This window comes from Ruditapes philippinarum, unplaced genomic scaffold (assembly GCF_026571515.1).
Source record: "Ruditapes philippinarum isolate M1 unplaced genomic scaffold, ASM2657151v2 ctg4091_1_1_1_1, whole genome shotgun sequence".
Taxonomy (NCBI): Eukaryota; Metazoa; Mollusca; class Bivalvia; order Venerida; family Veneridae; genus Ruditapes; species Ruditapes philippinarum.
The window spans coordinates 15,018-29,012 of record NW_026862049.1 but is presented as its reverse complement, the minus strand read 5'-3'; the positions used below and the strand labels follow the sequence as shown (position 1 = coordinate 29,012).

The 13,995-nt window shown below is 30.7% G+C and overlaps 1 protein-coding gene across 2 annotated transcripts in view; it reads left to right on the top strand.

Annotated features, from left to right (window-relative positions):
• The window catches only part of LOC132717775 (uncharacterized), a 42,011-nt gene extending 29,944 nt beyond the window's left edge, over positions 1 to 12,067 (top strand). For both annotated transcript variants that reach the window (XM_060701334.1, XM_060701333.1), the window contains 9 exons: positions 429 to 499; positions 939 to 1,042; positions 1,247 to 1,335; positions 2,735 to 2,933; positions 3,665 to 3,777; positions 4,631 to 4,791; positions 5,127 to 5,175; positions 5,436 to 5,473; positions 6,231 to 12,067. In XM_060701334.1, the coding sequence (XP_060557317.1) occupies positions 429 to 499; positions 939 to 1,042; positions 1,247 to 1,335; positions 2,735 to 2,933; positions 3,665 to 3,777; positions 4,631 to 4,791; positions 5,127 to 5,175; positions 5,436 to 5,473; positions 6,231 to 8,753 (3,347 nt within the window). In that variant the 3' untranslated portion in view covers positions 8,754 to 12,067. The remainder of the gene's footprint in view (positions 1 to 428; positions 500 to 938; positions 1,043 to 1,246; positions 1,336 to 2,734; positions 2,934 to 3,664; positions 3,778 to 4,630; positions 4,792 to 5,126; positions 5,176 to 5,435; positions 5,474 to 6,230) is intronic.
• The last annotated feature ends 1,928 nt before the right edge of the window (positions 12,068 to 13,995 follow it).

Genomic DNA, 13,995 nt, shown 5'->3' with positions numbered 1-13,995 from the left:
GCAAGTTGACCAAAAAAAGGGAGAAAGTCGAAATATAATCATGTTTTGCTAAAAAAATTAAAACTTGTTACCGATGCTTTTTAAATGTATGCATAAGCAGTTTAATTTTTATTTACGCAGTCTCAAAACAACTCGGAAAATCTTTTTTTTTTCGTAGGCACCCGTTGTGTTTATTAAATGAGTTTAAAATTAAACGCAATGTTAAGAGAAATGGTTACATATAAACGGTTCTGAGGACAGTTTATGAGAAATAGTCATTTTCAAACTTAGGTGTTCTCATCTGATGTAAAGGTAGGACAAAAGGTAATGACCGTTTTAACCATGTTCTTTTTCTACCTTGCGTATAGTTGAAACAACCTGAGTCATGTTACTACTGTACGTTTACGGTTCTGTCTAAGTAACAATAACGATACACTTGATATTAATAGTTTCAGATAAACTGGAGGTCGAGCAAAATGACTTGGAGGTTTTTTTAAAAATTGGTCCAGGAAGATTTGGTGTGAGTTGAATTTACATTTAATTTAATATTTCAATTAGAAGGCATTTAAAATATTAACATTTTTCTTGTATATAATTTTTAAATTTATACATTGAATTTTCTTTTGAATTAAAAAAAGAAGATAATTTACTTTTCTTGAGTGTTACTTTGAATTTCGTTATCAACGAATTATCTTTAATTACACAATCGGCTATGTAACAGGAGCATCAAAACAAGGGGATATCTGATTTGTACGTAAGAAGAGTAGCGTCAAGTATAAATCAGACTGCCAAATCTTTTGTATTATAGGCAAAATAAAACCCTTTCCCTGATCCTTGACACATTTTCAATAGAAAGGTCTCTAAACTATAAAACAATATTGTTATATTTTACATTCATTTGAAATTCAGGTAGAAAAAAGTAAATTCTATGCGTTAAAATGTTATTTCTCAATTCTCAGGTTATACATAGATGTAAATTTGGAAGGAGAGAAATAGCAGTTGAAATTGTTGATAACATTCATAGTTTTCCTGAAGATATGTTGATGGAGGCCAGGATTATGTCGTAAGTTACTTAACTTAATTATTTGTACAAATTCATTCTTTATCATCTAAAATTAATTTTTATATCGTCAAGTACTAGAATGCATGGCATCAGATGTGTCTTTTCAAACATTTCTTAAAACATTTTTAAAAAAGTTTTGATAATAGATAGACAGTGGGATGTTGGATATTCTTGTTTTACGTTTTTCCTTGATTTTTTTTTCAGTCATTTAAATCATCCAAATTTGGTACAGTTATATGGCATAGTTTCCAAATCTTTACCGTTTATGAAAATAACAGAGTTCATGCAGAATGGTTTGTGCTTAAGTTTTGTTTTATCGTTTTTGAATAGAATTTGTTGTAATCAATAAATTACATTTTTCCTCGGACAAGATAAACATAAAATTGTCGTTGCATCACATATGTTGGCTTTAAGAAAGAAAATAGTGTATCATCAATTGTGTATTTGATATCTATATCTCATTATTTTAAGTCACCAGAACACAAAGTGCTCAATGTGAACTATTTACATTCATATCACCCCGTGTCTGGCACTGGTTTTTCTAATTTTTACTTCCCGCTTGGCCAATGCAGCAACAGCGAAAATTAGAAATAAACCTTTAAAAGACTCTTCCTTTTTAAGCACTAGAAAGATTTCAATTAAACCATACAGTATAAATATATAATAAAAAAGATATGTTTAATGCCGCAGTCCCAAACATTATTTATGGTTTTGTATTCATTTTGTTCCTTTACAATTTACAAAATGACTTAAAGTAAAAAGTGGTCATTGATTTTAAGATTTTTTTCATCTTGAACAAATGCATGCGCGTGGGGCGTATACTTTCCTTTGACAAGTTCAGCAAGTTTTCCAGCAACTTAAAACATCGACTATGTGTAGGAAATCTTATAACATTCTTATAAAACATCTACAGATAAATATTGTCAAGCTGTAAAAATATAAAACACCTTTAAAGTAACATTATGCCCATACAAGGGTATATAGTGAGTGAACGGATGAAGATCAAAATAAGTTTTCATTTTGCCATAATTTGTTTCAATTTAATAATTTAGTTTGCATAAACAATAAATAACACACAGATTCAAACGAAATTTCTGTAAATATCCATTAGAATTCAACTGCAACGCTTAGTTTCTAATTAGAGTGAGGCAGTCTTTTTTAATCTAAGGCAGATTTATGATTTTATCCTAAACATTTTCCAATATCAATTGTTGGTCAAACACCCTTTTGACAGTCAATCTTTTGAAATATAAAGTCAATTCAGCTCAACTTGACTATAAAAATTTGAGCATAACGTCACTTTAACATAAATAACAATTTGTGTTTATTATTTTCTTGTCTGCACCGGAATATGAACCCCAGACTAAAAAGCTTGGTGCGTACTTTTGTGAAATAGTTGTGCATTGCACATGAATAAACGCAAATGAAAAAGAAATCATTTCATTTTTTGTGTGTGTTTCATTTCCTTTTTTTTTTGGTTATTTTCTTGTCCAAAAAAGTCAATGTTACAAGATTATTCTGTAAGAATCTTTAATATCTCAAGAAAGCTCTGGTATTTGCGTTTTGATGACTGTATTTCCTGATCGATATGTTGTTAGTATTTTATTTTAAATTATTCTTCAATTATTTTAATTTCATTTAATCTCTATATGTTATTATTTGAAATAATACATCCCAATCATATAACTTCAGGAAACTTATACAGTTTTCTTAAAGCAAATAGACTCGGTCTTTTACTTGATTGTGAAGTCTTAACAGATATGTGTCGTCAGGTTTGTCGAGGGATGGAATATTTACATAACCAAGGATATATTCTTCGTAACTTATCAGCAAAAAATTGCTCGGTAGGCAAGAATGGGATCGTAAAAGTTTCAGATTTTGCTAGGGCGAGGTTAGTATGTCTACTGTATTTTTAATTGTTTTTGTACTCAAGCATGAAGGTTCATTGTTTGCAAGTACGAAATGCATGGATATTATCTTTAAAATGTAACAATGTTATGTAATAAAACGGATAATTAAAAGAATGTCACATATTTTGATTATCGGAATTTATTTTAACTATCTCTCCTAACACTACATTATACCTTCGCATAAATACTATGGCTTTTATAAATAAAGAAATGGACAGGCCGTCGGGCAAGCGGTAAGATCGCTAATAATAGATTTTCTAGGTTTGTAACTGAAATTGTTGATGACCAAAAGTCCATATTATCCAATTCAAGCTATTGTAGCAAACTTGATTTCAACAAAATCTTATTATATTCCCCGCTTTAGATTTTATCCTTTATTTTGTGAAAAGGGTGATAATTTGACGAATCTGTTTAATACAGGAAGTGAACTTGTAAGAAAAAAAATAGAAAGATGATACCTATAAATTTGACATCCTTTAACTTAAAAAGGCAGTAAACCTTTTTACTTGTAACATTACAGGAAAGAAAAGTACATGCATTATTACTATTTCCTTGCAAATCATTGTCATACTAACCTCATAAAATTATATAAAATAAATTGAAATGAGAACACTGTCAGATTTCTTAGTGAATTTATTTATATACGGTAACTAAAAGAAAAAAGTACCTTTATATTTGATTTAAATATTTAAGTTTGTATTTGCCTTACCAGGTTTTTAGGAAAAGGAGAAACTATAACCTTTAATGCCATACAGGTTCCATGGGCACCACCCGAAGTTTATCTGTCTAGAAAAGGAGATATCAAGTCAGATATCTGGTCTTTTGGTAATTAGTCTATGTTGTAATAACATGTTTTTCAGAAAGTAGTGATAAATAATACATTTGCAGTCAGTAAATTATTGTCCGTCTGAATATATTATAATTAATCTCATCATATACGATGAAATCATATTATCTGTTACAACACACCCTGACTGTATTAAATACTTTGTTTCCGTCAGGACTGTGTTATAATATTTTATTCTTTCTTTTTTAATTCATATATAATTACTCGATATGTTTTCTTTACAAATGCTAAACTTGATTTAAGAAAACGTGAATAAATGTTGTTCTTGTGAATTGAAATGCTAGTTTGAATACAAATCAAACAAAAGCAACAGGAGCTTAGCAATAGAACCCTTCAAAATAGAAAAACAAAATGAGGCAATATTTCCTTTACGCAAAGTGACATTTAAGTTAAACATAGACAAAAATTTGTTTTATACATTTCAATAAAAAAACTGGCAGGCACATTATTCCTCAGAAATGGATATGTTCCATCTTCAGAAAGAGCAAACATGAAGTTATTAAGATAAATATAATGGCTTTAGAGCATGTAAGATGCTTAGCGTCAAATCTGAAATTGTTAGTCATCAATGTGGCAATCTATAAATAAAAGAGTATTTTGACTTCCTTCCAATATACGTAAAAGCTATAACTGCCCGAGTTACTTTGGAAACTAAACGAGGACACAAAAACTGAAAGCTGTTGTGAAATAAAAACAAAATCATATCTTCGGGACTATGAGCCTTTAAGATGAAATAAACGTATTTTAACTGTACTGGCTTTTGTAAATGGTATATGTTTTACATAAGGCAATAAAATATACACATTTGTGTCTTTGAAATCAATTTTTCAGGTGTTTTAATGTGGGAAATATTTGCGTGTGGTGATGTGCCTTTCATATATGAATGTAACCATGCTAACAGAAAGTACAAAAGTGTAAAGATTTTCCGACCTCCAAAACCGACTTCATGTCCTAATGACATAGACATGTTAATGTTGCGGTGCTGGGAATCGGTATGTTTAATAATATTGACTATCGTACATGTTAATTAACGTTGAGTATGTGAAGGATAAACATCGTGAAAAATTGGTTGTATGTTTTCGAGATTTTTACTCAATTTGCAAATCAGCATCAAAATAAGTTATGTTTTGAATTATCTTCATTTGATTATAATCAGCACATAAATAATGTTTTGCGTGTAAACATAAGTAGATCTAAACCTTAGTCAGACTGACTTAATGCAATTATATGGCGTTCAGCATTCTATGCGAGTTCTATTTGATAATTAATTTATCTTGCTTGTTAAATTTATTTTTGCTATCCAAACTTTTGTTGTCATTTTTGTTAGGAACCTTCTAAAAGACCTACATTCAAGGATTTGAAGACTCATCTTGAAGGTTTGCGCATATTTTCATTAAATAGAAATCTTTTCCGAAATAAAAAACAGAAAACTTACTTATAATGTGTCATTGCCATGTAAAAAGAAAACAAATCATATTTTCTAATCAACTTCCGTATACTTACACATATCGTACATGTAAATTATATTAAATTTGTAATATTTTGATTGACTTATAAGACGGTGTTTATTTATTATTCTTTTTTTTCTTTCTTTTTTGTATGCCGCAATTCTATATCAATCCATATATTTTTCCAGAATGTTACTTGAAGATACAGGATGATGAAGACGTTTCAGTAAGTAAAAGTCGATCGAACCAACAAGAAAATTTTTCCTTAATCACATGATCATGTTGTGCCATCTGAATATGAAACGTTTGAAATACTAACCAGAATAGAATATCCGCCTTAATGAGAACGTAAACAAAATAAACAAAACTGATTTCATTAAAGATTTTGTGGTACATCAATATAAAACGCAAATGCAATATTCCATATTTGTTTTAGATATACTCTGAATATTTTGCTAATACACAAATAATGAGTTTTAAATTTTTAATGTATCTATAAATGTTACCATTGACCAGGTACGGAAAACGCTATAGTTTTTAGCTTGCCTTCGGCAACAACATCTGCTCATGCTACCAGTGCAGACTAAAATTAGTTGGTACATCTGTATCGTCTGACCACTGACTGCACTGTTTGCTTCTACGTCAATATCTTTTCCATTTAAATGATGAAAGCTTTTGTCCAGATAATAAGATCGAGAAGTCCATTAAAGATATTTTGCGAGGTAAATGTAGCCAAAAGGTAAAAGTCGTTTGACTTCAAACAACTTTCCCTCATGGCTGCTTTTTTCGAATCCCAACAGGAACTTCCTTCATATGATGAAACTATCTAGCTAGATTATTGATCGCCACTGGAAAGGTCTATGAAGCTAGGAAGAGGTCATATGACATATACAATGCTGTGTTGGTGTGACGTAAAACCATAAAAAAAGGTTAATGCGATAAATAAAAAAGAAACGATATATATCCTTACCTTTTCATTACAGGACTCCCAACAACTTGCTGAATTAGGATTTGATCCCGTAGACAAACAACTTTTTATGCATGCATTGAAAGAAGGAAACGAATCAGATAACTTCATCAGGGTTATGATTGTTGGAAATTTTAACCAGGGTAAAACAAGCCTAACAAGAAGGCTTTTAGAGCTTCCGATGGAAAACATTGAGAGTACAGATGGTATAGATATTCATGCAGCAAATTGTGAAGACAATGTTACATGGAAAACCACTGGCTCCCATGCTGCTGAGATAAAAGGTGCACGTCGATTAGCAAACATTATAATACAAAGCATAAAAACAAATAATAATACTGAAACACTGGACGATGTCAATGAACAGGAAGACAGTATGATGCTACGAGGAGAATGCAATGATGCTGATGATAAAGATGCTGAATCATTTGAAAATGATGATACATGTAATTCTCTTGACGAAATAGTAAATCAATGCGGTATTCTAGAAGCAGGTTCAGACAAAGACTTTTCTGAAACATCTTTTTCAGAGACATCCTCGGAGGACAACAGTGAAATAGAGGAATGTTTCACATCCGGTTCAGACGTATCTGAAGACAAAGCAATCACAAACGAGCCAGACGTACACATAAAAGCAGTAGATTTGCTTTCAGAATTTACAGAAAAACTAAAAGATGAAAACTATTATGCATCAAACATAAACGACAATAGTATTAACTTCAATATTTGGGACTTTGGAGGACAGTTCATATATTATGCCACTCACCAGATTTTTCATTCAAGAGACGCAATATATCTTTTAGTTTTTGACCTAACGAAGGACCTTGATAGCATAGTAGAGGATGAAGACTTTCCAGACAGAAAGTTTAATATGAAGACATGCTTGAAATTTTGGATCATGTCAGTGCACGCTTTTGTCGGAACAAAGGACGGCAAGGAACCAAAAATAATACTTGTAGGGACACACAAGGCTGATTGCATCAGCAAAAGTGATATTGAAAAGAAGTTTGACGATGTATATGATCTCTTTATAAAATCAAAAGCTAGAAATCACATCTACAGGATGCCATTTGCTATCGAAAACACAGATCCAAACGACCCCGGTATTACTGAATTAAAGACAGCACTATTCGAAATAGGATCAGAAAAAGCTAAAGCCAGCAAGGTTCCTGCAAAATGGATTCAATTAGAAGAGGCATTAAAAGGAAACAAAGAAAATAGAAAGATTTTGAAATATGAGGATGTTCAAAACATAGACAAGTCTACAGATTTGCCTATCAATGATGAGGGTCAGTTAAAGCTTTTCCTAAAATATCACCATGCAAAAGGAACAATTGTGTACTTTGATGAGGAAAATCTTCGGGAATTTGTCGTTATTGATCCGCAATTTTTGGTGGATGCTTTTAAATGTATCATTACATCTAAACGATTTTGTAAGTGGAGATCAGATATACATGAGTTATGGGAAAAGTTGATAGAAACAGCAGTTCTAGACAAATATCTGTTGAACAGCATTTGGGAGCATGATGACAAAAACCGTTTTATGGAACATAGAGATATTCTGTTGGCTTTTTTGCAAAGACATCGAATATTGGCTGAGATGCAGGTAATTGATGAGATTACTTGTGATGCAAGAGGCACGGGGAAATACATTGTACCAAGTCTTTTGAAAAGTCAGGGTGATCAATCAATTCTGAAGAAATGTGTAGAAGGGAAAAATTATTCATTAGTCATACTTGGTCTTTCATTGGAGGATACAACGATTATCAAAACTGTATTTGAAAGAACTATTGCAGCAGCTCTCGAGAGATGGCCGCCAATAGAGATAGATGGCATATCGTTGGTATTTCAGAGTACTTCTTTCTACCTACTTGATCTTCAACATGCAGGTATCATTGCATATTCTACTGAAAGGGGAATTGAGTTAGCAGTAGTCAATCAATGCCCTCCAGCAAATGTTGAAAGTGCGGTTTGTGACCGTTTCCGTAGATTCGTAGAAACTGTCGTTTCAAACGAGTTCCGGCGTCACAACTGCAGCAGAAACGATATTCCTTTTACTTATTACCTGAAGTGCAACCATGCCGCTCATAAATGTCAAGGAAGTAAAAATGTTCATTATGGATTAGAGAACATCAAAAAGAAATATCGTGTATGCTGCCCAGATAATTCAAACCATGCAATAATTACGAAGAATGCATTAGCAGAATGGTTTCAAGATGGAACTATTATTAATAACGAAAAAGGCCTTCAAAAGATAGTCACGGAAAAGGACTTGACGAAAGTTGCCCAAACCATCGGTCAGAATTGGGAGCTATTAGGACCCATGTTAGGTGTCAGCAAAGTAGATGTTGAACGAATAAAAATGGACCATAAGCATTGTACAGAGACAGCTATTTTTTACATGTTGCACAAATGGAATATGCAATGCCCTGATCAAAATACCATGGGCGATTTGATAAATACAATGAAAGAATGTGAGGCACTCTCAGTGGATTGGGATAAAGTCAACAACATATTGGACGGGTTCTTCATGCAATAAAGGTGAAGCAGTAAAAAAGCGTTTTCAACAACAACCCAGCTCTATAAATAATAAAGTGCCCCGGATTAAAGTAAAAACAAATTATCATTTATTGTCCATTGAACCATGTGAAATTGAACAAAGAGTAATACTGAACCTCTGAACATAAAGTTTTTTTGTTGGTTACTTGTGTGATTTATACTTTACACATAATACGCATTTGTGTGTCTAAAATGTCAAGCGAATAGACTTCTTAATGTTTTTTAAATGATATGTTATTCGGAAAGGTTCTTTGTGTTATAAACTTACACGTGCTTATACGGCAATTCTACGGACGATTTTTGAACATGTGAAACTGAACAAAGAGTAATAATGAACCTCTACCACTACAAACAAAGTTTTTTTGTTGGTTACTTGTGTGATTTATACTTTACACATAATACGCATTTGTGTCTCAAATGTCAAGCGAATAGACATCTTGATGTATTTTAAATGATATGTTATTCGGAAAGGTTCTTTTTGTTATAAACTTACACGTGCTTATACGGCAATTCTACGGACGATTTTTGAACATGTGAAACTGAACAAAGAGTAATAATGAACCTCTACCACTACAAACAAAGTTTTTTGTTGGTTACGTGTGTAATTTATACTTTACACATAATGCGTATTTGTGTGAATGTCAAGCGAATAGACTTCTTGATATAGTTTCAATATGTTATTCGGAAAGTTCTTTGTGTTATCAACTTACACGTGCTTATACGGCAATTCTACGGATGTTGACTCTGATTAGTTAAGGCTAATAACAATATACAATTATGTGCTATGACACAAATACTGTAGATTTTACTTTTGTTACAGATACAAGAACGCTTTTCAATGAAATGATTCAAGTACATTTATTTACGTAAATTATTTATGACTTTTTGTTTTGTTCTTTTTGTGATTTTTATTATCTAAATCTCGATTTCATTGTTTGATATACTAGTACATGTACATGTTTGGAATGATCCAAAAGTTTTTGTTATGATTCAACTTATCATAACTTGTCTTATTTGATTGATATTATAAACAATTATTATTTTATTTATATTAAGTTACAATATTAATTATTCAACTATTGAAAGACTTCATGACTACTTTTTTGTAAACCCTATGTAAGTCGTGTTTTACGTGATTAATAATTTTATAAAATTAAGGTGTTTAAAATACGTGCATTCTTTGCTTTACTTTTTATATCCTAGTATATTATCATGACAGAACGGTCATTAGAAAAAATCCCAGAGTAAGCCTAAGAAACAGACCGTTTTAATTATAGAATAGATCGTTGAAACACAACGCTAAATTTTTTGTTTGTTCATCGACCAATATGTATCAATGTACATGTATGTATAACGTTAGACTACAAAATATGAATATATGGTCTAATCTGGGTGAGTTAGAGCTCATATTTCCAAGAATTTTACCTGTGACTAATACATTATTATAAAGGGTATTGAAACAGAGGAATGCTTGTCATTCATTACCAAATTTATAACTACAATGTTGTTTATACATATAACCATTTTTTACACCTGTTGAGTAACTTGTAAATAGATTGAAACTATACATCAATACATTTTCACCTAGCGGTCGATTATCTTTGACTATCAGTGTTGTTTATACATATTATCATTGTGTCACAAGTCGAAAAGCTTTTTAAACGACCATCAATTTTGTTTATACATAAAAACATTGTGACACCTATCAAGTAGCTTTTTAAACGACCATCAATATTGTTTATACATATAATCATGGTGTCACATGTAGCTTTTTAAAGGATGGAAATCACATATCGTCGAATAGATTTTTAAAAGATAGCTATTGTGACATCTTATTGTTTGAATTATTGTAAGTAAATACTATCTTTTTCACATTTTTAAAAAAGCTGTAACTTGACAGCGTTGATTTTGTTAATAGTTGTATTTGTTTCGGAAATATTATTGTAAACTTGCAAAAATAATCACAAACTAAAACCTTTAGTATACAAGGTATTATAATATATAAACTAAAAAAAAATATTTACTCATTAACAAATATTTTGCTTTTTTCATGAGAAATTAGAAATACCATAAATTAATATAAAAAAAAACAACATAATATGATTCTTTATGTAGAAATCACTCTCTACATGCTCTATGTAATGCTTTATATTTAATACAAGTGTCAATTCAAATATTGATTTAAAAGTCCTATAATTTTCTTCTTAGACTTTTTGTTTTCCAATACACCAAGAAGCAAATTTTTGCAGACAACTCAGTAAAATACAAGGCGTCACATTTTGATTTTCAATGTCTTTTTAATTTCAGTTTTTCCCATGAACGTTGAAAAAAAAGTCTTACAAATTGTTTCTCAGTCTTTTCGCTCCTTTTTTATTTTTCATTGAGAAGTAATTTCGGACAATGAAAATATTGAGCTTGAACTGAAATTACTAAAATTAACTTTTTTATCCTGTCTAGTGCTATGTAAGCTAGGATAAGGCGCCTAAATAACTGAAAATATGTATACCATATCCTAAATGTAAAAACAGTTTGTTTTAGTTAATTCGTTCTGAAAATCGTGTTAAGTTGAATTTTTGTGTACATGTACATTTAAAATGTTTTTGTTGTTTTAGTTTGCCTTTGAAAATGTTTTTTTTTTGTATTCATTACCTCCTTGTTTTAGTTCTGCAATCAAACGATTTGTCTTACTGAAAATATATGAGTGAATTAAAAATGTTATTTCTTAATTGCAGTGGCCTACAAGGTATAAAGAAAAAGCTGCATATATTTCAATACATAGAAGATACAAAATGAGATATTTACTGTCTTCAAGACACACGTTTTCTACACAGTCAATTTAAGACCAGTCATACTCAGTGGAATGCGGAATGTTTTTTTTTAAGTTGTTCATCTTTAAATTCTAGGGGAGTTGCAATATGTTTCTCAAAGTCACTAGATTACAATATACATAAAGATGAAGTTGATTAGTTTGGAAATCATGTCATACTGGACTTATCTGTTGGAGAAATAATATTTACTTTAGTATCGTTTTATGGACCGAACTCAGACAATCCGTCCTTTTATGAGAACATTTTCAATGTCGTTGAGAATATAAGAAATGACTCGTATTGCATTTGTGGTGATTTTAATTTGGTGCAAAATCCTGATTTTGATTATAACTACAAAAATTAACATAATAAAAATGCAAGATCAACTTTTTTGAAAGACATTAATTAAAAAGTTTAACAGATCTTTTAGGGAGCTCCAACCTGATGAAAAGCAATATACTTGTCGAAAGGCAAACCCACTGCAACAAGCTAGACTTGATTTCTTTCTTTTATCTTCTTTTATGTTACAAAACTGTAAAAATATTTTTATAAAACGCAGTTTTCAGTGTGACCATTCAATCATTATATTGCAATTAAAATTTAGTGATTCTGAGCAAGGTTAAGGGTCTGGAGCTACTCTTAGATATTCAATATGTTAATGAAATAAATAAAAACAATTGAAGACGTTTAAAAACAATATTTCATACCTGTTTATATTTCGAAACACTTGAAAGTTTTCCGAACGAGGATATACAATTTGTAATAAACGATCAGTTATTTTTAGAAACTTTATTTATGATAATAAAGAGATAATTCCGTATCCTATGGTTCTTTTAAGATAAAGCAAGTAATGAAAAGGAAACGCAGATAAAAAAAGATATTGAAATGCTGGAAAAATCAGAAACTATTCAAAATAATGAAAAACTCAAACAGCTGTTTAACGAATTGAATATTATACAAGAAAATAAGTTTAAAGGTTACATTTTAAATCAAAATTTGACTGGGTAATTGATAAGGAGAAACAAAGTACATTGTTTAGTAATCTTGAAAAAGGCAATAATGTTAATAAATGTATCACAAAATCATGCAAAACGATAGTACTTAATAACAAAACAAGAAGAAATCTTAAACGAAACCTATTATTTTTATGAATCATTATATACGTATACATGTACCTCACATGAAATAGAAGATAATAAGTTAAATTTTAAAGTTTGTTTAAGATATAAACATTCCAACATTATCAAATACAGAGTCAAAATCGATTGAGGGTAAAATCAGACTAGAAGAAGCATCTACCGTTTTAAAGAATATGAAAATAATAATAAAAGTCAAGGCTCATCTGGTTTTTCAGCAAAACTTTATAAATGTTTTTGGAACAGAATTGGCGTACTAGTTTGCAGGGCTCTGAACCATGCTTTGATATCTTGAAACTTATCTGTAACACAAATACAGGGTATAATATCATGAATTCCTAAAGGTGATAAGACTAAACAATTTAAAAAAAAAATTGCGACTGATAACATTGCTAAATACAATTTATAAAATTGGTTCTGGATGCATAGCAAATAAAACTAAAATACAAGTATATTTAGATAAACTTATTTACAGTGACCAAACAGGATTTATAAAGGGAAGATTAATATGAGAAAATATAAGACTAATTTATGATATAATGCAATATACAGAAGAAAATAACATTTCTGGGCTTTTACATTCTTTAACCAACTCCTTGATTACTAGCCGAAGCATATTACAAAAAGCAGTAAAACTATAAAACTCAGTCATAATAATTCTATGAATATTCCCCCTTGGAATTTAAAGGAATTTACACTAAACAAGCATAAACGTTTATGTATTTACATAGTACTATTTAAGAGTCATGACAAATTGCTATTTCCTGGTACTTTGGAATTTCCAGAAAATACAATGATTACAACCTTGATATATTCTGGCCATTTTCTCATTTTGATGCACTTTAAAAATTCCAGCCTCTTTTTGGTTCAATTTTGACATTTCGTTTTTTTTTTTGCAATTTCAATTTTTACAGTACACATATAGGTTATATGTCAAGACATATAGTGACAAACTCTTTTATTACTAGCTGATGTAGCTCCTCCGGATATAAATGAATGTAGCCCGATTTTTGGGGTATTCTTAAAAAGGAATTTCCCTTACACGCGTAAGAATCCCATCTCTTAACATATTCACCATTTTCTTGCAAAATCTAACTTTCATGAATTAGTATCCCCACACATCTGTATTGATTTTTCTCATTGCTAAATAACTTTCCAAAGCAGTTACTGGACAGTTAAACTTTTTATGCTCCCCTAAGGATGAGCATAAAGTCGCCGCTTTTTCCGTCCGTCCGCCCGTCTGTCCGCACTCACAGGACAGTAATTATGTGGCTAGAGG